The 26,418-nt window shown below is 31.9% G+C and overlaps 1 protein-coding gene and 1 pseudogene across 1 annotated transcript; both read left to right on the forward strand.

Moving 5' to 3' along the window:
* Positions 1 to 4,863: 4,863 nt before the first annotated feature.
* LOC131868783 (subtilisin-like protease SBT4.14) lies at positions 4,864 to 9,043 on the forward strand. The gene is made up of 11 exons (XM_059215662.1): positions 4,864 to 4,956; positions 5,049 to 5,155; positions 5,249 to 5,346; positions 5,623 to 5,769; positions 5,884 to 5,989; positions 6,112 to 6,640; positions 6,717 to 6,820; positions 6,934 to 7,164; positions 7,621 to 7,732; positions 8,202 to 8,415; positions 8,499 to 9,043. The coding sequence occupies exons 1-11, from the start codon at positions 4,864 to 4,866 to the stop codon at positions 9,041 to 9,043; spliced, it is 2,286 nt and encodes a 761-aa protein (XP_059071645.1).
* A 7,420-nt stretch (positions 9,044 to 16,463) lies between these two features.
* Positions 16,464 to 20,383, forward strand: LOC131059793 (cucumisin-like; annotated as a pseudogene).
* Positions 20,384 to 26,418: the final 6,035 nt, after the last annotated feature.

Raw genomic sequence — 26,418 nt, forward strand, 5'->3', positions numbered from 1 at the left:
TAGTTATAATAATCATTTTGAATTGTTGTTTGCCTTGTAATAAGATTTGGACTCTATCTTAATAAAAATATAAAAAATCATTTTGAAAATTATTCTGACTGTTAATTTCAGAGAATCTAAACATAATAATATTTTTTACTTTTATGAAAATAATATTTCTAATTTTGATCTTAAAGTACTCTAAAATTTCAAACAACAATATTGCTCTTTTATTTATTACTATTCTATGTAGTTTCATTTTCTGTTAATCTTTTGTTTCCATTTATACACCATCTGAACTTGAAGTATTTGTATTCATGCTATAACAATGATCTTCAGCTAATATTTTTAAAAGAGATTTTGCTGAGATGAGACTCTCTTTACAGTCTAGCGAAGCTGGTCTGTTCTAAATTCTAATATTTAAAGACTCAAAACTGATTTTCTAGTTAAGAAGTGTTTTCTATTTGTGTCTTTATACAATAATATTTTATGTTTGATTCCTTTGGTTCAACACTTAATATGTCAACTTTATAATTCAAACAATAGTCTCTGTAAGTACATGTGTACTTTTACCTTGCATGATTTTATATTATACAACTCAAATGAGATTATATTAATTGTGGAGAAAAAGGATTTCATATCAATGTAAATATCTATTTGATATTACAATTTACTATCATTTCTTGTACACTTTTTCTATGGACCTGCCTAATAGTAGCATGAAAGATGCAATGGCTATGCTAGGTTGAGTACCAATGTTGAAGGAAATGTCAATGTTACATGCACTTGTCTACAGGGGTTCAGGCCCAAAAACAACCATGCTTGGGATTCTCAAGAATATTGGTTAAGTGGTTGTGTTTGCCGAAGTCCATTGCAGTGCTCTCTCACTAATTCTACCGACGGTTGCTTGGAAGTGAAGAGCAAGAACTTGCCCGACGATAAAGCCATTCCATATAGCAACGATCTAACTCTAAATGGATGACAACATGCCTACCTAAATAACTTCTCGTGCATGGCCTTTTGGCTTAGTAGCTCATCGACCTGCCCTCAAGATATATAGGGGTTGCTTTGATTACTATCCTACTATGTAGGATAACCTGGAGTTCTCAAAACTATAGTTGTTGCTCCTATAGATATGGTCAAGTGATTTCGAAACAACCCATTGAAACTTATAAATTATCTGGTAGACATGCATGCAAAATACGAAATCATAGAGATAGCTACAGAATAGACACAATTTTTCAATTCTTAGCTATGTTGAGAGAAAGCCTTCCGCCATACATGCCCGTTTCCAAAGTAGACTGCTAACATGATGCCAACATTATCAATGCAACCTGTATTCCGATCTGCATCCAAAATGCAAACAAATTATTCTCAGCATACATAGAATGCAATGAAAACAAATTATTCTTAGAATACAGAGGATCTCCTCACCTGTATTTGATCTGCTCTTGTTTCAAATGGAATGGGTAAGATTCGATTGCAGAGAAAATAAATTTCCTTTATTGCTTTCTTACTTCCAATTTCCTTTATTGTTTTCTTCCTTCCAATCGTTGCACAACTGTTGCATGTCATCATTGCATGTAACTGCTAGACCTTTGACGTTACATTTCGAATCATGTCTTTGGTCCATGAAGCTGCAGACGGTGCTTGGTCCACACAGCTACAGGCGATCATGAATCCGTTTTCTTTACGGTTTACATAGAATATTCTCGTTTTATTCTATCCTTTACTCCCCTTGATGCGACTATATAGGAACGCCTCTCGGCATAAAAATAAGACAAAAATATTAAAAAAGAGAGAAAATGAAAAAAACACATAAAAGAAGAGCAAGCAAATAATAGAAGAAAGTAAGACAAAACAAAGGAAAAAGAAAAAGAAAATATATATATGTATGTATGTATGTATGTATGTATATGCATATATTTGTGTGTGTGTGTATGTATATATGTATATATACAGATACACATACACATATACAGATACATATACATATACATACATACATACATACATACATACAGATATATATATACATCTCTTTATATGTATATGTATATGTATATGTATATGTATATGTATATATATCTATATGTATATGTATATCTATATGTATATCTATGAATGTATATATATGTATATATGTATATACATATAGATATGTATATATATATATATATACATAGATATACATATACATATACATATACATATATATATATATATATATATATATATATATACAGACACACATATATATATATACATATATATGTATATATATGTATATATATACATATATACATATACATATACATATAGATATACATATGTATATCTATATGTATACGTATATGTATATGTATATCTGTATATATACATACATATGTATATATATGTATATATATACATATGTATGTATATATATACATATGTATATATACAGATATACATATACATATACATATACATCTACATACACATGTACATGTACATGTATATGTACATGTACATGTATATGTACATGTACATGTATATGTACATGTACACATATGTACATGTACATATACACATATGTATACGTATATGTATATGTACATGTACACATATGTACATGTACATGTACATGTATATGTATGTGTGTGTGTGTGCGCGCGCGCGTGCACTAGGATTTGGGTTTCCTCCAAGCAAATATGGTTTTTGGTTGAAGAAGAAGCTCAGCCAGGGATGATTTATTTCATATTAGTATCATATGCAAGATGCCAAAAGTAAATGTTAGATTTCTTAAAGATGTTTAATCAAAGATATTTTGACCTAGCAGCAAGATTACTGGAAACATCAGATGGATCATTGAGTCAAGATGTAAAACAAGGAATGAAGAGAACTCTATTTTGTTTCTAGTGTATCAGATTCTGAAACTTTACCTAACTTTATGCTTTTGTTTCCTACTCATTGCGATGCATTTAGAAGTGATACTAATGATATTATTTGGAGAAAGAACATAAACTTTGACCTTTCATTATCTTTTTGGGCTCAAGTAGCTATCTTTGAAAAATAAACGCAGAGATGCCAAAATTGAAACTAATATGGAAGATGAAGACTACAAATTCTTTCTTGAAAACATTATTAAGGATGATGTATCCTATGATTTTTAGTTGAAAAAGACACAAGACGGAGGTGAAGCATTTATCGAGTGTGAAGAAGAAGAAGATGGACAAAGGATGCATCAATCTTTGGGTGTTAATATTTTTTAGCATATACCTGGACATAATAAACATAAATAATCATAAAACAAACCAAAAGAATGTGCAAAATATGATGGTATTTGTCTAATAAAACAAGAAGTTCTATGATAGTCCAAACAACGTGACACATTACTTTCTTTCTAGCACCTCAATATAAATCATGCATTACATTTTTTCTATTATTATCATTCTGTCAAATGCTTATGAAATCAATGTTGATGGTTTAATTTTTATTTTTATTTTGGTTTTTGATGGAGAAGCTCACAACAATCAGAAGCTCCATAATGCAACAACTAAAGAGCTTACAATGCTATTCCCATACTTATAGTGTTTGAGGCAATTTCTATTTTTTTGCGTTCTGCAATTGACTCGTTAATTGCCTTTCATTAAAAAACATTTGATACCATGCTTAGATTTTGTAAACATTTTATAGTAATTTTGAATACTAGTTGTTAGCAAGCTACAAGCTACAATGGGTTGTCATATTTGTGCCAATAGCATTCTATTTTGAATGTAGTTTTTCTATGTTAAGTAGTTATAAAGTTTCTCTTAGCTACCTTTCTTGTGCAAATATCAATTGCCAAATATTTATAAACTTATATTACATAAATAGAAAGAACTTTTCTTTCTTTAAGATGGTTTTATTGAATTTTTTCAAGGCATAAGCATTTATACAAAATTAGATTTAGACTATAAATAAGATACTATGTCAAATTTTAACTAATAGAAAAACAAGTTTAATCATTTGACTTCCATTGATTGTTTTTAATCATTATTAATTTTTATTTATAATTAAGTCTATTTTGATTGAATGTTTTAGTACAATTGTGCAATCTTCTGAAGCTTGGCCATGATAATGGTTTAACTCATTTGTTTACTGTATGCTTATATAAATCTAGCACATTCTTTCATCACATATTTTTAATAACTTGTGCCTATTAAGGATAGCATGAGCATGAATGATAAGTTCTCATGATTTATCTTTTACACTTGTTATCTATGTTGATTATATGCATAATAAGTCCTACCTTTCTTAATACTCCATCCTCTCGTAGATTAGCTTGAAGTCAACACGTTCTATTGCAATAACTTAATGTACATCCTAATTCTATATATGTGATACTATCATAGTTTTTTAAACACATTCTCATCACCTTACCTCTTGTTAGAACATAAAGACCTAAAAAACTATCACAAAACCACATAACATCAATTGTTAAGCTCCTTATGAAATCTAAACATGAAGCAATTCTTTATTCTCACAAGAAACAATAACTCACTAGTTCTTAGCAAATGACAGGGACTCCATTGTATCACACCTCTTGTTTTATGTTGGATTCTTTAATTGAAAATTATTATTATTTTATAAAGGAAAACGTTATTGTATTTTATTATTATTGTTGTTAACGTTATTATTTATTGGCCGACCAATAATTTCAATGAAATGCCTCGTTAAACTCACGACGGAAGAACTTAAATTCTTTGTTCGTACTCGTATTTCGTTTCACACTTTTCAAGACAAAAAGCCACCTTAGTATTATCAACATTTTATTTATTTATTACACACTAGAGTAGTATAAATTGATGGCCTGTTTCATTACATTCTGAGATACAGTAAAAAAACATTACTAACCTTTTGATGGCAAGTACAGTCATAACCCATCTTCTGTTTCCCTTGGCTTTTCTCGTTATCCTTTTCTCCACAGCTGCTTCTCGTCAATTGAATGAAAAGGTAATATCTTAACTCTTCTTCGATAGTAAATAACTTCATCTCCCTCTGTTTGGATTGCTACTGACTGAACATTTTATTCTCTGTCAAATCAGCTTTATATAGTGTACATGGGTGATGTTCCATCCCCAGATATACAAGATTACTCCCAAACAGCAGCAACTGCATCTCACCTCTCATTGCTTCACTCTCTACATGGAAGGTTATTACATAGTTCTTTCTTCTTGTATGCTTCACTCTCTACATGGAAGGAGAAATATTTTTCTAATTTTGTTTTTGTAATATTCTTGTTAAGCTATGAGGCAGCACAGGAATCTTTTGTTCATAGCTATTGGAAAAGCTTTAACGGATTTGCAGCTTGGCTTTCCTCATCTCATGCCCAACACCTCTCAAGTAAGATTACCCCAAAAATGGATGCTGTATTTAACAGTGTGCTCTGTAGGAATTTTTAGAATGGTGTCGAGATGAATTATAATGATAATGGGATGAATTGCTTATGAATTGGAAATTTAAAATACCCAATATATGCTGAGAAGGATATTGCATCTTAATTAGAAATTTGGCAACCAGGATATTAGTAGTAGTTACTAGAAATTCGTCTTTGTTTTCCAAATGTATTATCATTTTATTTCCAAATAATGAGTTGAAAGTCTTGTTTGTGAATTACAGACACAGATGGCATAGTTTCGGTCTTTGAAAGCAAAAAGGCCAAACCCTTAACAAGTAGATCATGGGATTTTGTGGGACTCCCTCTGTCTCAGCAAACCAATGATTTGGAGTATCAAAGTGACGTAATTGTTGGCGTTCTAGATACAGGTATAACAAAAAATAATAGAGGCTTCATTGGTAGCATAGAACAGACACTAAAATGGTTTCACAAGATTCTCAAAGTAATTCTGAAGAAATATCTCTTACGCAATTTGAGTGCAGGGGTATGGCCAGAATCGGAAAGTTTCGATGACAAGGGATTGGGTCCCATTCCCTCAAAATGGAAGGGAGTGTGCCAGACAACACCCGACTTCAAATCCTGCAATAAGTACTAGAACATTCATTCGTGCTACTTCTGGAACTAAATCCTTTTACCATCAAGAAATGATGTAGAAAATAATTATTTTTGAGATTTTATCGTGGTGACAAATGTATTTAATTATTTCCCAGGAAAATAATAGGTGCAAGCTTTTATAATAAAGGCTCTGGATCTGAACCAGAGGCTGGTGAGTTCATCTCTCCAAGAGATTCAGATGGCCATGGAACACACACTGCCTCCACAGCGGCTGGAAGCATTGTCAAAAATGCCAGCCTTTTTGGATTTGCCCAAGGAGACGCGCGTGGAGGAGTACCTGGCGCAAGGATTGCTATATACAAGGTTTGCTTTTCAGATTGCAGTGACGTAGATATTCTTGCCGCATTTGATGATGCAATCCATGATGGTGTGGATATTATTTCTGTTTCGATTGGTTATTCAAATGGAGGATTCCTTCCCCCACTTAACTACTTTGAAGATAGCATTGCAATTGGAGCATTCCATGCAATGAAGAGAGGAATCTTAACATCAAATGCTGCTTGTAACGATGGATCTGTGGGAACTGTTTGCAATTATTCCCCTTGGTCCTTGACAGTGGCTGCAAGCAGCATTGATCGCCAATTCAAATCACAACTTAATTTGGGAAATCAAACGTCCTTCGAGGTAAATCAAATATCATTGTCATCCACTCATATTAAGTGATCAAAATTCTAATGAGTTGAGTTTAATGGTGTGATAGGGGCGTGCTATAAATACATTCACAATGGAGCAGCCTTGGTATCCTTTAGTATATGGAGGAGACGCTACTAATGTTTCTGGCGGATTTTCATCACAGGACTCAAGGTGAAATGCAGAACATCATCACATGAATTTGATAATGAATTACTTTTTTAAATTACATTTGCTCATTTGTTGAAATCAAAGCTCGCCATTTGTATGATTATGAATATGGTCAGTGGTTGCAAGTTATATTCCCTGGATCGCAGCTTAGTTGAAGGAAAAATAGTACTTTGCTACTTAGCAGACCCATATGATCTGCCCGATGGTGGAGTGTATGTCTCTGGAGGGGCAGGTGCCATAATAATGTACGATCCAATGAATGATACAGCTTCCTCGTTCATCGTCCCAGCTACACTTATATTTAACAAAGAGGGAGAGGTTATCAGATCTTACATCAACTCCACAAGGTAAATGCATGAATGAAATGAATTACTTTTTCCCCCATAAAAATTGCGTTTGATGGAGTAGAAAGTCATCTAGGACTTCTAGTAATTGAATTAGACCACAATCCAACAAATTCATGAACGGCACTACCTAATAGGCACAATCTATTGGGTTGTGGTCTAATTTATTTACTAGACGCCCCTTCGGGATATAATATTGTTTTACTCTAAAATTGGTTAAAACGTTTGATTGCCTATTCAAGATCAATAAAAAATGAAACAAATTCTGACATTCAGAAACATTAAATCTATGGTACAACAAAAGAAGCTGAAATCAAAAGCCTTTATTATATGAGTGTAAAAGAGCCCTAAAGTGGACAGTTCAATAACAAAATGAAAATTGAATATGAAATTTCAAAAAAAGAAAAAAACCAAACTTTAAGACACTGCTTATGTTTTAATTCCAATACATTTCATTAGCTCTCCAACGGCAAGCATAGAAAAAGGTGTGGTTCGGAATGATTTACCTGCACCTATAGTGGCTTCATTCTCATCAAAAGGTCCCAACCAAATCACACCAAATCTTTTGAAGGTGAGAAAACTAAAATATCTGAATGGTATTTGAAAATTGATCTTAATTAACAATTAAACTTGACATATATATCAGTGGCTCACTCTCAAAAAAAAAACAAAAAAAAACATTTAAACTAATCCATTTATATCATATTTCCTTGACAGCCTGACATCACCGCACCCGGTGTAGATATTCTAGCAGCTTGGTCAAAAGCTGCACCAATGACCACAAGTCCTTTGGACAAAAGAGTTGTGGATTTTAACATAGTTTCTGGAACATCCATGGCATGCCCTCATGCCACAGGAGCAGCGGCCTATGTCAAGTCATTTCATCCTGACTGGTCTCCTGCTGCTATATATCTGAATGGTATTTGAAAATTGATCTTAATTAACAATTAAACTTGACATATATATCAGTGGCTCACTCTCAAAAAAAAAACAAAAAAAAACATTTAAACTAATCCATTTATATCATATTTCCTTGACAGCCTGACATCACCGCACCCGGTGTAGATATTCTAGCAGCTTGGTCAAAAGCTGCACCAATGACCACAAGTCCTTTGGACAAAAGAGTTGTGGATTTTAACATAGTTTCTGGAACATCCATGGCATGCCCTCATGCCACAGGAGCAGCGGCCTATGTCAAGTCATTTCATCCTGACTGGTCTCCTGCTGCTATCAAATCTGCTCTCATGACCACAGGTGGGTATCCATTTCATAACCCAAAAATTGTATATAATCTTATTTCTTTCTTATCTATGCTCACAATTTAATTTGTGATTCAGCATCTACATTCGATGCAACATTAGAGGGCAATCGTGCTGGGGAATTAGGATATGGTTCAGGGCAGATTAACCCCCTCAAGGCCATCAATCCGGGGCTTGTGTATGAAGCTGACGCAAAATCCTATATCAATATGCTATGTAGCCAAGGATACAATGAAACATCTTTACGTTTGTTGACAGGAGAATCTGTCACTTGTTCTTCAAAATTATCCGAAAATGGAGTATGGGAACTTAACTATCCTTCCATGATGATTGTTAGGGATGTAAGTGAGCCCATTTTTGTTCAATTTCCAAGAACAGTTACAAATGTAGGACCTCCAAAATCTACTTACCAAGCCAAATTAGATGCGCCCCTTGGAATGAACGTGACAGTGGAACCAGATACACTCTCTTTCACGTCCTCCAATCAGAAGATGTCATACAATGTGAAAATTGAAAGTCGGGTTGTACCAGATGATTATGCTTTACTATCAGGTGCACTGACTTGGAGCTCTGGCAATTACAGTGTGCGCAGCCCCATTGTTGTATATTATGTGAAACAGTAAGATAATTATGGCATCTATGGGCAATTAAATTGTCTTAGGACGTAGGTGCATTTTATGAAAGCAGGGTTTGTTTTCCAATGTCCTCGTAAAGGGTTGGAGGGTGTTTATTTTGTTAATATATTAGATTTTTATTGTGGACATTCAAGTATAACCTTTCAAGTTGTAATTTTTTCTTTTTACAGATTACTTTTTAGTTTTCATGTGATTTTTAAAAAAAGTAGATTTTATGTTGTGATATTTTATCTTTGGATAAATAGTTTTTAAAGTATATGTTAAAAAGGAGCTTATATTGATTTCATGTTAGTATGAAAAACAGACTGTATTGATCTTATATTATTGTTTAAATAAATATATTTGTAAATTTGTAAATTGCACATTAAAAACATAATATTAGTATTAAACAAAGATTACATATAAAATAAACTTCTTAATAATGATAAAATTTTCTAAAATCTATTTTCTATGTTTTTAATCATTGATAATTAGACATGCAATGAAGAACAATTCATATAATATAATATTAATTGGATATAAATTCAAAAGATGAAGTAATTTTTAATTTTTAATTTACTTGATTTCATCTTGAAAATGTATTGATGGCAGTACACATGTTAATTTAATTGAACATGCACGATGACAAGATTGCTTTTCTTGATAATGTCAAGATTGATTTCTGGTTACCACTACCACACGGTTATTTCATAATGTGTATTTAGCAGTACCGATACATTTTAAAATACCCTTCGTTCAATGGTTCTAGTAAATTACATAAGTAGCATTGAGAGATTAGAAAAACTCTATCATTGTAGATCATGTAAAGTACACTACTGGTAATTAGTAATTAATTTAAATGTTATAAAAAATCACTTATTTTTACAAAGAAGTGATTTCTTTTCTATTTTCTTTTTTTAATTCATCTTTTTAAGGATTATAATCTTTACATATTGGTTTCTTTCTAACATTATTATAAATCATAAGTACATAGGCATATATAATCGATTGGACATAAATAATCATTGTTTTGAATTATAATCATATGATTTATTGGTTAATAGTTCTTACAAATACGTGATTGAGTATTGTTGTCTATGTATTCTCCATATCTCCATATCACCAGATGTTATAGTTTGATATATATCGTAGGTCTATTTTTGTATGAATTCTCTCAGCTACAGAGCTATTAGATTTTGAGTTTGTATCTAGCAGTCAATGTATGGAGCTGTAAGAGGATGTAAGAGCAACAAAATGTGATGGCAACTTTGAAGAAGCTGAAGTTCAGATTGTTAATGTAATTTTTGAATCTAACGAATCTATAAAACTTTATGTGTGTTTTCTTCCTATTTTGTACCCCTTTTTTCCTACATGTGGTATCAAAGCTTGGTTGGTTGTATTTGTTGGGAGTAAAGGATCATTGATAGTTGCTCCAAGTTGTTTTCTACAAGGATCGTGGGCATTAGAGGAGGAAAATTTTCTATTGTTAATGTAGCCATCAGCCAAAAGAAGATTACAGCTAAAAGGAAAGGTTGCTAGTCAAAGATTGAGAAGGTGCACAAAATTGTCAAGTGTGTGAGCAAGGTAAGTTTTTTTTTTGTTTCAATGGGAAAAGCTGATAGAGTAAACAAAGAGAAAACAAATTATTTGGAAGAAGAATTGAAGGAATGTAAGAAAAGAATTTGACAATGCTTTTAAAAGAGATAATTATAAAAATGTAAACTTTCTTTTGCATGATAATTGTGAGCTTGAAATTTTCTGAAGAAAGTAAAAGAGGAAAATGAAGAGAAGAAAAATTAATGTTGTTTAATGAGTTGGAAGAGAAATTGAAGAAAGTAGAAGAGGAGAATAGTCTATACAACAAGGAAATATCAAAATTAAATGAAGAGAATGAATGTTTAAAGTCAAAAGCATTGGGCCACGACACTTCATATAGTACAAAATATTCGTGTTCATCATTTGATAAGTGTAATTTTATTAAAGTCATTGTGATAAAGATAAGCATGTTAATGAGTCTGAAAATATTGTCAGAAGTGATGAGATTAACAAAAGTTGTTTTCAAAAATTTGGTTTGAATATTATGGAGAAAATGGATTATAAAGGTAAAGGATTGGGAAAACATGAAAAAGGAATCAAAGAGCTCATTCAACCAATAGAGATGCCAAAATATGAAGGGCTTGGATATAGAAAAGGTGAATTGATGTTCAACATGATATATGTTTAAACAAATCACCAAAAAAAGAAATAAATCCAGTGTTCTCTTGCAACAAAGAAAGTCACATTAAAGACATGTGTTGGGATCTACATCCTTGCAAAATTTGTGGTTTAAGAAATCATTCTAAAAAAATGTGTTGGAACAAAGAATGGAAGAACATGAACCTATGACAGCTTGTATAAAAATGGATTGTGGATGGACCTATGGATCTGGTTGGGAAGAGCTTACAAGTATGTTCAAAAGGTTGTACAAATGTTCATATGTGAAGACTAATAGAAGTCATGAAAGGTTTGGATGTTAAAAAAAAATAACAAGTGTTTTCAGTAAAAATAAATTATTGTCTAGCAAGACATTTACAGATTGTGAAGATATAGAAAGTTCCCGGTTGATATTTTGAATATTTGAGATTGTTGCGGTAGGGAGAGAATCCAAATGAATGGTACCATTATTAAGAGTTGGAAATGGTTTAAAGGAAAGATTTCAAAGTCTAAATAATTGATTTGGAAAGGGACACAAGAAGACAATAGTCTAGAGAAAATAAATTTGTGAATGTCGCAACATTTATGGTAGTTGTGATTAAGGGGGAGTGTTAGAGATAGTAATCTCAACTACCCCAACCATGTAGTCAGCTCTTATCATCAGTTTGCAAGCATATCTACAACATTAAAGACAAGGATTCAAGTAGATCTTCAGTTGGATTTGCATTCTAAAAAACATTATTTTAGATGCAAGATTCTATATGTTTCTTCCAACTATCTCCAGCTTCCCGAAATATTTAAAGACCTCCATAAAAAGAGGCACTTGTAACCAATCTATAACCAATGAATAAAGATTTGGCTTTCATTTTGTATTTTGATTGCCCTATTTTGTTATGCTTTGTTTGTTATCTACTCCCCTATTCCATCAAGTCTTCCTTGATTTTGGTAGAGTCGTGTATTAGAATAAAGTTTTAAAATGAAGTTTCATGTAATTTCAACTAAATTTATTAAAAGTTAGAGTTTTATTTTCATGTTATAAATGTTTTTTTTTAAATTTATTTCTCATCAAATAAAGCTATTTAAAGTAATTTCTCTTTTAAAGTACTTTTTATAATCTTAAAATTTAACTTTCAAGTTATTTTTTTAAGCTTTGAAAATAAAATTTGTAATTAGATTTTTTAAAATAAAAATTCTTTAAATTCTTTCAATTTTCATTCATTTGTATTTATTTAACATGTTATGTTTTATTTTTTTTGAAAATTACATTTTGAAGTTTTTAAAACTAAAACAATATAATTTATATTTAAAAGATTCTTAAATTAAGGGTGTGTCATTTAAAGTCATTTAAATAAAGGTTTTTTAATTTTAATCATCATAATTTCATATACACATTTTTTCAATGTGAGTTTTAAAAATATATATCTAGTTTTAATTCAAAATTTATAAAATAGCGAAAAAGATATTTTAAATAGAAAGGTATAATATTTCACTCTTGTTTAAGCAAAGGGGGTATTTTTTTCCTTTCCAACTAACCTCTTTGGTTCAGTATTTTGTAATGATATAAATATAAATTTAAATTTATGCTAAATTATAATTTATTCAAGTATTATGCGTCCTCTCAAAATATTGCCTTAATGAGTATTTGATTTCAATGATTGGCATGACATGCTAACAATATTTTCTTGATGCGAAAATTCTAATATGGTATTATACCATGTAGATTTGTATGCACTTTGATGCATGTTTTGGTAAGATGTGTTAGGATCCCTTTCTACAAGGTTAACCATGGAGGGCACTTTAGCTGCACCTCATTCATTGTAACCTTTTTGGGACCCACAAAGAATACCTCCATTCAAATCATGGTATGCACTAACATTTGGTGATGATTATGAACTTGGATCTCTTTTCTTCATGGTAAGGATCAAGTTATTGATTTTTTTTGCAAATTTATTATATATATTGAAAGGAAATATGGTTCTAAACTCATAATTCTTCTAAGTTGATCATTATGAGGTATATGGCAATAATCCTTTCAATGGTTCTTTCAATGGCACGAAAGCCTTTTACCATCCTTGTTTTCTAAGTTTTTCCATGTATATAAAGTTTAAATGACCATATCTTTCATGCCAAATTCTATTTTCTTCATTTACATGTGTTAGTAGTAAAGTATAATTTGATTTAGCAACAAAGCCATAAAAGTGTACAGATGAGATTGATAATCAACCTTACCAATAGCAATTTTGGATTTGTCTTTCATGTCAAATATGCTCATTAAATTTGGGGTGAATTCAACTCTCCTTCTGGTGCTACAATACATCATTCAATATGAAAAAAAGGATTGATAGAAAGCTTTGGAATGTGTAGGTAATTCTCAAAACTACTAGTTCTAAGCTCTACCCTTCTTTGTCTAGTTTCCTCTACTAGAGAGTTATCTCTCATGAGAATATGAGTACCTTCATATGGTTTTAAAGATGAAGGAGAATCTTTTGTGGTTAGCATGTCCTGTCAATCTCCAAAGTCTATGATCCATGCATATGGAGAAAAATCAATAAAAATTAATGTATGTGCATTACCTCTTTGGTGCTTCTTCTTCCTTCTTTTTATTGGCACTTTTTTGAATGAAGTTACCTATATTATTCTACTAAAGTGTCTGCAACATGAGATCAATGATCTTCTTCATGCATGGTGATTCTAGACGGTAACCACAGTTGCAATAGCTACACTTTGATTTTCCATTTTTGTCCTTCTTTTCCTTCCATCTAGTACATTCATTTAGATTTTTGAGATTGGCTCCGTTTTTAGGATCTAGTTCCTTCTTTCCTTTGCCTTTGGATTTCTGATTGGATTTCAAATTGTTCTTCCCACTTGCATGCACAAGAAGTGCATTATCTTTAGAGTTTTTCAAGGTACAAATCCTTATGAGCTTATCCTACTCATGAATTAGAGCCTCAATAAAAGCATCAAGTGTGGGTATCTTCCAAGTTGCTCTTGTTGTAAGCTTGGCTATGTAAAAAGTGAAGACAAATACAAGATATTTTAGATCCAATTTTGACAAAATTGTAAGAATTAATTGATTTTCTTGCGTGAATTTGTCAATTTAGTATCCTTTTAGTTCAATTAATTAAGTCTTTAACTTTGTGAAGAAGTTTTCAAGATTTTTAAAATTGCTTGGATCTAATGAGTTGAGCTTATTTTTAAGTATGTGACCCTGCATCTCATCTTGCTTTCAAAAAATAGTCTCCAACATAATCCAAACCTTGTTTACAGATGTGCAAGCATCGACATGAAACAACAATTCTAGCCACATGGATAAGCATAGGAGACTGAAAGCCTCATTCATGTAGTAAAAATATTTGGATTTTTTAATTGCAGAATTTGGTTCAATGTTTGTTGCCATGACTATACGATACAAGTCTCTACTTTTGAGTTGAAGCAGAATCTTTTGATTCCATTGGAAATGATTGTATGGTGTGAAAGTAGAAAAGACTATAAATTCCATTCTTTCTAGCTCCCGTAAGGTTTGATACCATGTTAAATTTTAAGAACCTACATAAGATAGTATGATCTAGATGAAAAAAATAAGAAAAGAACTTACAAATTAACAAAAGAAAAATTGAGAAGAAAAAAAAAAGAAAACTATTTCATTAATCACAAATTAATGAAATAACAATAAATAAAGCTTATGTGAAAGCTTAGAACAAAGAAAAAGACATAAATAAAATTATTGACCTTTGTTAACTTACATTAAAATAAGCAACATTAGCTTTTTCATTCATGGGAATAAAGCAACGATGATCATCCATAGGATGGATAAAAAGAGCTTTGTTAAACAATAGAAAAAAATTGGTTACTTGCGCTAACACAAAGACCAAAGAGCCTCCCTGTTTGATGGCTTTGGACTCACAGAGTCAACAATAGGGACTTCAAGTAGCGGGAAATCAACATTCAATTCCTAATTGCTCCCATTTAATTCGTCTTTCAATAACCCATCACTCAAAGCCTCCATAATCTTCCGAGAAGTATGAGGGAGTGGCACACTAGCCTATGCTCATTAATGACTTCTCACCACCAAAAGCAATTCTATCAAACCAATATAATAGCAATTGATATCAAAAAAATATGAAAATAAATAATATTAATTAAAATAAAACGGTAAGAAGCAAGAACCTAAGTCCATATAATAGAAACCATTTCAAACCAAAAAGAAGACATCCAATCAAACAATCGGATATTGCAAGAATCAGAGTAATGAAGAGGACAAAGAGCACCAAGAGCGACAAAGGAAACCAATCTAAGATCCTTGAGCAATTGCAGAAGCACTCAGAGCCGAAGATGGAAGATGACCTTTTACCTCCCAAAGAGCACTTGCATTCACCTTTGATCAAATTTTTTAATACAACATATAACTTTTTCAAACTTTTGTACTGATATTTCATATAATTACTCTTTACTTATTTACTAAATATATTCTTGTCTGTATACAAGAATTTAAAACCTCTGTTAATTCTCCTCTTAATTCATCCCAAAAACTACTTAACACCTCTTTTTTCAATAATCATCGAATTCGAAATCAGATTATGGTCCTCTCCTTCTCTCACTTAGAGTTCATATATTAATTCTTCCCAAAAACTAAACATATTTTTCCATAGTAATCATCGAATTTGAAATCAGGATATGGTGCTTTGCTTTCAGTGGTAATCGTTTGTTTATAATAGTTTCCCTTTCTTAAATTGAAATTCAGTTTAAATTCGGGCCATTTGTGTGTGGTTGATAATATTAGGAATGCGACAAATGTGGGTATAAATTCAAACGACCTTGGACCGACGATTCAATCGATGATTTCAGCCTTGGCGCCTTCTCAAAACTTGTTTGTATTAAGAAGACAACGGCAAATACCGCATTCTATTATTGTTTTCGATTATTGCTTTCCATTGTTTTCTGTGAAACGCCTCGGAGTAACGTGGTGCAAGACAATGTTTTACTTATATATTACAAACGAGAGTTCATAATAGATGGCCTCTTTCATTGCATTTTGAGACCTCTTCATGGCAGGCACAGTGATAACCCATCTTGCGTTTCCCTTGATTTTTCTCCTTATCCTTGTCTCCACAGCTACTTCTCAATACTTGAATGTAAAGGTAATATCTTCATCTCCCTCTTTTTGACATGTTACCCCTCAAAAATGTTTTACTGACTGAACTTTTTTTTCTTGCCAAATCTGGTTTACATAGTGTATATGGGTGATATTCCACCCCCAGATATACAAGATCACTCCCTAACATCAGCGACTGCATCCCACCTTTCATTGCTTTACACTCTACTTGGAAGGTTATTACATAATTATTTCCTCTTGTATGTCCACTCTGTTGTTCTAAAGAAGAACTATTCTTCTAAATTTTATTTTTTCAATATGCCTGTTAAGCCATGAGGCAGCACGGGAATCTTTGGTTCATAGTTATTGGAAGAGCTTTAACGGATTTGTGGCTTGTCTTTCTTCATCTCATGCCCAACATCTCTCAAGTAAGATTGCCGCTGTACTTAACAAAAAACAATTGTAAGAATTATTAGAATGCGGTAGGGATAATATAATGGTGGACATATAATAGTTTGTTTCATAAATATAGTTTGTGTGCAGTAGACATGTTTCAATATTGACCCATGCCATGCTTGTTTGTGAATTATAGATACAGTGGGTGTAATTTTAGTGTTTGAAAACAGAAAGATTGAACTCTTGACAAGTAGATCATGGGATTTTGTGGGATTCCCTCTATCTCAGCAAACCAATCATTTGGAATATCAAAATGACGTAATTGTTGGCGTTCTAGATACGGGTATAAAAATAACAATAGAATCTTCATTGGTGCTATAGAATAGATAGTAAAATGGTTGCGTATATATCTCACATTAGCGTTACATATTTATTCTGAAAAAATCTCTAAACCAATTTAGATCAATTTGACTGTAGGGGTATGGCCGGAATCTGAAAGTTTCGATGACACTGGATTGGGTCCCATTCCCCCAAAATGGAGGGGTGTTTGCCAAACAACGCCCGACTTCAAAGCCTGCAATAAGTACTCTCATCCGTGCAGTAACACTGTAGACAATAATTCTTTTGAGATTTTGCCATGCTGACAACTGAATTTAACTGTTTCCTAGGAAAATAATAGGTGCACGCTTTTATTATAAAGGCTTTAGATCTCCACTACCAGCTGGCGAGTTCCTCTCTCCAAGAGATGCATCTGGCCATGGAACACACACCTCCTCCACAGCTGCTGGAAGCATTGTCAGAAATGCCAGCCTTATGGGATTAGCCCAAGGAGACGTACGTGGAGGATTACCTGGCGCAAGGATTGCTGTATACAAGGTTTGTTGGTTAGATTCTTGAAGCGATGTAGATCTCCTTGCAGCGTTTGATGATGCAATCTATGATGGTGTGGATGTCATCTCTGTCTCAATTGGGCATGGTTTATCCATGTATTACCCACTTGACTGCTTTGAAGATAGCATTGCAATAGGAGCATTCCATTCAATGAAGAGAGGAATCTTAACATCAAATGCTGCATGTAACGATGCCCTTGAGGGATCTGTTTGCAATTATTCCCCATGGTCTCTGACAGTGGCTGCAAGCACCATCGATCGCCAATTCAAATCACAACTTGTCCTGGGAAATCAAATATCTTTCTAGGTAAACCAAATATCATTGTGTTCAACTGATATTAAGTGAGCAAAGTTCTAATGTGCTGAGTCTAATGGTTACGTAGGGGCATGCTATAAACACATTCACAATGGAACAGCCTTGGTATCCTTTAGTATATGGAGGAGATGCTGCTAATGTTTCTGGGGGGTTTTCTTCACAGGACTCGAGGTGAAATACATACTACATCACATGAATTGATAAAAAATTAGTTTGTTAAATTAAGTTTTCTTATTTTCTTGAACTCAAATCTCTCCATTTGTATGAATGTGAATTGGTCAGTGGTTGCGGGTTCTATTCCCTGGATCGCAGCTTAGTTCAAGGAAAAATAGTGCTTTGCAACTTAAAAGATGGCAGTAATCAGCCGGATGGCGGAGTGTATGTCTCTGGAGGGGCAGGTGCCATAATAATGTATGATTACTTCAATGATACAGCTTTCTCGTTCATGGTTCCTACCACAGTTATATCAACTGAACAGGGAGAGGCTATCAGATCTTACATCAATTCTACAAGGTACGATGCATAGATAATAATAAATCACTTTTGTCATCATAAGGTTGCGCTTGATGGACTAGAAAGTCATCCTAGGACTTCAACTAAATAAATTAAGAACATCTTTAAGCCAAAAGTAGTATGCCGATAGACCAAAACCCAATAGATTTATGAAACCTCATTAATATTTACGTATTGATCTCGCAAAAATATCTTTATTAGCTGATGGGGAGTTGGTATTTAACAACTGGCTGCAGCCTGTGTAGTCTCGTGCTCAGCCTAAAGAAAAGATGTGTCTGAGTGAGTCCCTTTAAAAGCTTCTATTACGAAGGCTTAGGGTGGTTGAGCCATTTTATGTTTAGAAAGATTTTACAGGCTTAGGGTGGTTTAGTGCATTATTCATACAAAGATCATCTAAATATAATAACTTTCTTATACGATTTATCTCTAACTGTGATCAGTAAAAGATTTGTGAATTAGTAAGCTGCCTTTAGAGTATGCCACGTTGATTCTAAGATCGCTTCACTTTAGGAGGATCCTAGATGCAGATGGTTAGGACTGTAGTGTTTGTTCTAGTGCCTAGCCGTATTCGCCCATTTTAGGTTATCCAGTGGTTATTAATTAAATCCAAAATTGATTAATAAGTTTGAACCCCAATTCAAAATCAATATAAAAAAAATCAAACAAATCTTGATATTTAGAAAAGTTATATTTATGGTACAATAATAAAGGCTGAAATTAATTTTTTTTCTTTTAATAGTTTCAAAACGCTCTGACATGGATAGTTTAGTAACAAAATGAAAATTCATAATAAAACCTTATTTGTAGTGAGTATGTCAGTATTTAGTTAAAATCATGATTCTCCATGCTCTAAGAGATGATTTATGTTTTCATTTCGTATATTTCATCAGGTCTCCTGTTGCAAGTATAGCAAAAAGTGTGGCTCGGAATAATTTACCTGCACCTATAGTAGCTTCATTCTCATCTAGAGGTCCCAGCCGAATTACACTAGACCTTCTAAAGGTATGAATAAAACATATATGTGATATGAATTTGAAATTTCATTTCCATAGGACCTATACTGATCTGAATTAACTACTAGACAAATTTAATCATCTCATTTGTCCTTGACAGCCTGACATCAGTGCACCAGGTGTAGATATTTTAGCTGCTTGGTCAAAAGCTGCAATAGTGAGCCAGAATCCTTTGGACAAAAGGGCAGTGGATTTTAACATAGTATCTGGAACATCCATGGCATGCCCTCATGCAACAGGAGCAGCTGCCTATGTCAAGTCATTTCATCCTGACTGGTCTCCTGCTGCTATCAAATCCGCTCTCATGACTACAGGTGGCTATCCATTCCACAACCCAAAAATTGTATACATTCATTTATTTTTCTTATCTATACTGACAGTTTAGTTTGTGATGTAGCATTTACATTGAATCCAACATTAGATGGCTATCAAGATGGAGAATTAGGATATGGTGCAGGGCAAATTAATCCCCTCAAGGCCATCAATCCGGGGCTTGTATATGATGCTGATGTAAATTCCTATATCAATATGCTATGCAGCCAAGGATACGATAAAACATCTTTACGTTTGCTGACAGGAGAATTTATCAGTTGTCCTTCAAATTTATCAAAAAATGGAGTATGGGACCTTAATTATCCTTCCATAATGGTTATTGGCAACGCAAGTGAGCCTGTTTTTGCACAATTTCCAAGAATAGTTACAAATGTAGGACCTGCAAAATGTACTTACGAAGCCAAAATAGATGCACCCTTTGGAATGAACGTGACAGTAGAACCAGATACACTATATTTCACATCCTCTAGCCAGAAAGTATCATATAACCTGAAAATTAAAAGTGAAGTTGTACCAGATGATTACACTTTACTATCAGGTGCATTGACTTGGAGCTATGGCAATTACAGTGTGAGAAGCCCCATTCTTGTCTATCTATTATAATGCGAAACAGTAAGATAACCATAAGATAACCATAGCCTCTACAAGTACCTATTCATTCGGCATCACTTCAAAGATAATGCCATTAAAACCAAAAGTAAATGTCCTTGGTGTAATTCATAGTTGTCGTTTTGCTTTTACTTATGTTGTGACGATATTTCCCAACTAAAAAATCGCCAGAAATTTGTCTCAATGGTCAACGTGGACCATTTAGAATGGAATTATCAGAGTGCTCTCGACGCAATTGAATGGTTCATATTATATTAAAACAAGACTCTATTTCAGAATATTTTGAAGAAGTGTTAGAAGAGGTTTAGTTTGATGGATTAGAAGGTTTGTTTTCCCTACGGCTATTCAAGATCAAATCTTAAAAGGATATTTAATATAGAATATTTTAAATTGATATTTAATATAGGATATCTTAAAATGATATTTAATAGAGAATTTTAAGTTGTTATAATTGGTATTTTATAGTTGGTTCCTAATGTAGCTATGGGTTCTAAATTAATGAACTGCTAACTTGTATATTTAGCTTTTCATAAACAATTTATAGTGTGCATGCTTGAAATGAACTTGTATCATTTTCATGTTAGTGGTAGAAAATAACTTATATTGGTCTCGTGTTATTGCTTGTATAAACAAGCATAATTGTAAATGAAATAATATTATATAAAACTTGATCACTACTATAATTGTTTTGCAATAAAGAGAGCAAGGTGAAGGAGAGAATGGTGAGGGTAGGTAAGACATGTAGATGAGGATAGTTTGACAGAAGAGTGAGAACCCTGTGTTGACAATACTTCCTAGCCAATCAATAATTGTTGTTTTAGATCCTATTAACACTCATACAAGACTAATCTCTTCATGGATACTAAGTCATATTATTAGTTTATTCCAGTCCCCTTTGATGAGGATGTTCTAATCTGCTCTTCTCAATAAAGTGCTACATTCAATCTTAAAATGTGAGTGGGTTATCCATGGCATTCTATAGATATCAATTCAAACAATCTTATCTTCTATAATAGCTTATATATTTATGTTACAAGAAGATAAAATTAATAATATCATTTGGAAAATTACTCTAAATACTATTTGGAAAGAAGCCTAATTCTTCTAAACTAACCACAATGAAGTTTGTGGTAGGGAAATTCTTGGCCTTGCCCTATGGACTTGTGCATCCATTGTATCTTTTTGTATGGACCCAATGCCATCTATGTTTGGCCTACTTTTATATACAAAGGAGGTCTTTTCATATTTTTGTTATGTATGCACCCATTGCTCCCATTGAAACAGCTCAATTATGGGAATGGATGAGACACAACCTACCTAGAGAAATTTTTAAGTACAAATTAGAAACAAATTCCTTCTAAGTATCTCAAAAATGGTAATAGAATGTGTTATGTAGCATATGCTTTCAGCCAAATCTTATATTATTTTTATATACATATATTACCTAAAATAGATTTTTAATTGTTACAATAACATATGATTGTTGCACCATTTAATCCAATTCTTGGGTACATATAGAGGGAACTTTTAATCTACTATAACTGCTTGTTATTTGAATTTTTTTTTGTTTTTTTCTAAAATAATGATTAAATTGGCTACCTTCTTACTTTAATTTGTTTTTGAATTCTATGGCATTGACCCTACCATTATCATTAATTTAGAGCAATGAGTGGTACAATTACCAACAAAATTATGTATTGTTAAAGGCAATAGGTGGTATAATCACAAAAATATTTATAAGAAACTAAGTTCAAAGGGTAGTATGATGGCCAATAAAATTATAGCAAATCAAGGGAAAAGTGTGGTATGATCACCAATAAAATTATAGGCAATTATGGATAAAGATTAACACAATGGACAATGCAATTATAGATATATTAGGGAGAAGATTTATTGTTACTATGCAATTATAGAAAAATCTTACTCACAAATTTGGATTTTTTTAGTTTTATCTAGTTTTCTTATTTTTGAAGTTTGGCTTAGGAAGACATATAGCCTTAAGGGATCACATTGGAATGTGTCCTATTTTCTTAAAATTTGACTCTAGAAATTTGAATTTAGTCAGTACTTAAATTGATATTTCGAGTTCTCAAAATTTTAATTTGAGGTGGGAGAGTAGCAAACCATGTGGAATTCTTTGTAATTTTCAAAACACTTTAAAATAAATGAAAAGGAAGAGAAAATGGCATTAGAAATTTTAATAGGTAGAGGGCACGACTGTAAAATATGGTAGCAACAAATTATTTGACAATATATCTAAGAAATTATTGAGTTTAGTAGTAGCATATTAAGGAGGTTCATGTTAACAAAGAGGCGTGATTTTTTTGAAATATAAATAAAAGGAAGAGGGGGAATAGAAAGGAATGAGGCCAAGGAGGATAGTGAAAAATAAAATAAAAAGAAGAAAGGAGAGATTGTGCATAGTAAATGAAGAGGATTTAAATTCAAAACTGTTATGTCATCTATTAGAAAATATATTAATAAAATATTTTTCTATTTATATAAAATACCAATTTAAAGTGATATGTTGATAATTAAGCATAAAAAAAAATATTTTACTAGATTGAAATTTGATGGATAAGTTTTTTAAGCTACTTAATTTGGTAGTTTGGTAAAATCCTAAATTTGGACTCCATCAAGTGTTTAACTCGAGTAGCGTGTAGCACTTGTGTCAAGAGAAGGAATCTTTAAAAAAAATTTGTGGGTGATAGGGAAGGAAAAAACACCTTCAAATATGGAAGATTCATGGAAGATGGCACACAAAGATTGTCGGCAAAGAGAAGTAGCATAAGCTAGTGGTAGGGCAATACTAGAGATGATGAGAGGAATTGTAGCAAGACTGGCTACAATAGAAGTAGCATAGAGAAGAGGAGTACATGTAGTATATAATAGTGAGATGAAAATGAAGTTGAATCATTAGAAATTAACATAAAAGATGATGATGAAAATGAACCAGAGACGAGATTTTTATGGGAAATATAAAAAAATAGTAGTAAACCAAGGTCAAATCCTCAAATTTATAATAGAATTTTAAATGTATAAGAAATTATTGATTGAAACCAAATATGGATAAATATTTTAATTTTTTATTGATTAAAGATCCCCAAAAGGTGAATTTTTCTTACAAGAAACTATAGGGAAACACATATTTATCAAGGGATCATGTGTAGATTGAAAGTAAATAGAAAATTAAAGAGAAAATAAAATCATAAGAAATAATAATGACAAAATTGAAAGAAAATTTTCTTCACGTATATTATCAAATTAACTTGTTCAAATATTTACAAATTTTGAAGTAAAAAAAGACTGTGCAATAGTACACTAAAGAGTTTTATAAATTAAGTATCTAAGTAGAACATGTACACAATGATGTTGAGGAGATTTTGAGATATGTTAATATTTTGCATTATTCTATTCAAGATAAAATAATCATGGTTTGAATAACAAGGGTGGAAGAAGCATACTAATCTTCCTTGAAACCAAAGGAAAAGATTGCTTAAAAAATCTAGATTTAGAGGCAAATTTGTATGAGGAAGAGGGTAATCAAACAATGGTAAGGGATATCAAAACAAACAAGGATAATCCATCACTTTACAAACAAACACTAAGGATAATAATGGAATACAAGATTATCCTGGGGGAGAGGAAATTATTCTCATGGTAAAGGATACTTTGGAAGAGGCAGAGGAAGAGGATTCACTGGTACATGTTTTCAATTCAGAGAGGCTATGTATAACTCATTTGAATATCCTCAAATATAATGAGTGGTGGAAAAATAAAAGAGGTAGGAATCAATGTGGCACAAGGAAAATAAAAATGTGGCTTCACCAAATCATGGAGAAGATCCCAAAGATGGAGATTCTTTGATTCTATGATGAATTGTTTTAAATCTAGAGAAGGAAAATAAGAGCCATTCTAAATATGAAATTTGATTTGAACAAGGTGTAATTTAGGTTGAACATTTTTTAAGGTCATAGTGGCTAGTAGTACTAATGTAATTATGTTTGAATAAATTGTCAAAAGGCTAAAGTTGAAGAGGATGAAACATCCTAGTCCATATAGAGTTTCCTAGCTACAAAATGAATATCAGTTGGTGATAAATGAGCAATTTTTATAGATTTTTAAAATGATATTTATAAGGGAGACAATTTGTGTGATTTAATTATAATGGATGCATGTTAAATTATTTTAGGTAGACCTTGGCAATTTGATAGACACGTTGTTCATAATGGTAAAAAAATTACATACAAAATGTATAATTATGGAAAGCAGTGCATTTTTGAATCCACTAGTTGATTATAAAGAAGAAGTTGAAAACAACCCCAAGAATCATTTGGTTTTTTAAAATAAATTATTGAAGGAATTGAAGAAACAGAGAATATAATATGCTTTAATTCTTAAACTAACAGTAATTATGACAACAAAGAAGAATAGGGAGTTACCAAAATAAATTTAAGAAATTTTGAAAGACTATGTAGATATATTGATGAAGAGGTTACTTGATTGATTGCTACCTATCAAGAGTATAATTAGTTAAGACGATTTAATTCATGATGTGATTTTACCAGATTAATAATTATATAGAATGACTTTAATGGAGAATGAGGAAATTAATAGGAAAGTGCAATATTTGTGAGATAATGGTATGATCAATAAAAGTCCCAATCCATTTGTTGTTCCAATAGTAATGACAAACAAAAAGGATGAGGAATGATGGATTTGTACAAATTTGAGGTCTTCAAATAAAATAATATTGAAATACATGGTTTACTGGTCATAATTGGTTCATGTAATGGATTGTTTGAGTGGAGCCAATTACTTCACAAAAAAAATGATTTGAAGAGTGGGTGCCATCAAATACGATTGAGAAAGAGGGATTAATAATAGACATCCTTTAGGAAAAAATAATGTTTGTACAAATAGTTGGTGATACCATTTGGATTGGCAATGCACCCAACAACTTCATAAGATTAATGAACAAAGTGTTGAAGCCTTTTTTGGGTAAGTTTGCAATAATTATATTTTTTTAGTAAAATAAAAGAAAAATTGCAACAACAAGTTAGAGAAATATTCTAGAGGTTTAAAGTGTAAAATTTCTTAAAAAATTTGAAGAACTATAGTTTTATTAGACAAAATTTAATTTACTTGCGATTCGTTATTTTTAAATTGGACAAAAAATGGATCTAGAAAAGGTCAAAGTAATCGTGGATTGGCCTTCATCAAGGAGTATGTTTGAAGAAAGAAGCTTTCATGGATTAGTAAGGTTCTATAGGAGTCTCATCACATATTTTAGTGGAATTTATGCAGATAACAGGAAAGAGTTTTCTTAAACAGCTATAACAAAGATGCTTTTATTTGTTGAAAAAATTATAAGTCAACCTTTTCACTATTTCATTTTGAAATAGTGATTCAAGTAGATTGTGATGCAAGTGGGGCTAAAATTGAAGGAGTACTAATTCAAGATGCAAGTATAATGTCCTACTTTAGTGAGAAGTTTAATGAGGTAAAAAGAAAATACTCAATGAAAAATCAAGAATTTTGTGTAATTGTATAGGCACCTAAGAAATGAAAACACTATTTTCTACCTAAGGATTTCATGTTGTATAATAACCATAATGCATTATTATTCAAAAATATACAAGGTAAGTTAAATTAGAAAGATGCAAAGTTGACCAATCTAACCCACTAGGCTAATGCATTAAGTCTAAAATGTTCACTACTAACTAAAATGAGAGTTAATATTGGTTTTTTGATTCTATATGGGAGCTATGTGAAGAAGATGCTAATTTAAAATATGCATGGGTTGCATGGAAGAGTCTGATGGAAAAGGATAGAACTTCATCATTAGAGTATTTATTCAGGACATTTTTTTGTTTAAAGGGAAGAGATTGTGCATACCCCAAGGATCAAATATTGTGCAACACACTCTTATTTTATAATATTTTTTTGTTCAATTAAACTATTTAATTGTGTGAAGAGTATACTGTGATTTAATTCAAACTAGTGCATGTTGATCATTTGAAACAAAT

This window comes from Cryptomeria japonica, unplaced genomic scaffold (assembly GCF_030272615.1).
Source record: "Cryptomeria japonica unplaced genomic scaffold, Sugi_1.0 HiC_scaffold_219, whole genome shotgun sequence".
NCBI classification, from domain to species: Eukaryota; Viridiplantae; Streptophyta; class Pinopsida; order Cupressales; family Cupressaceae; genus Cryptomeria; species Cryptomeria japonica.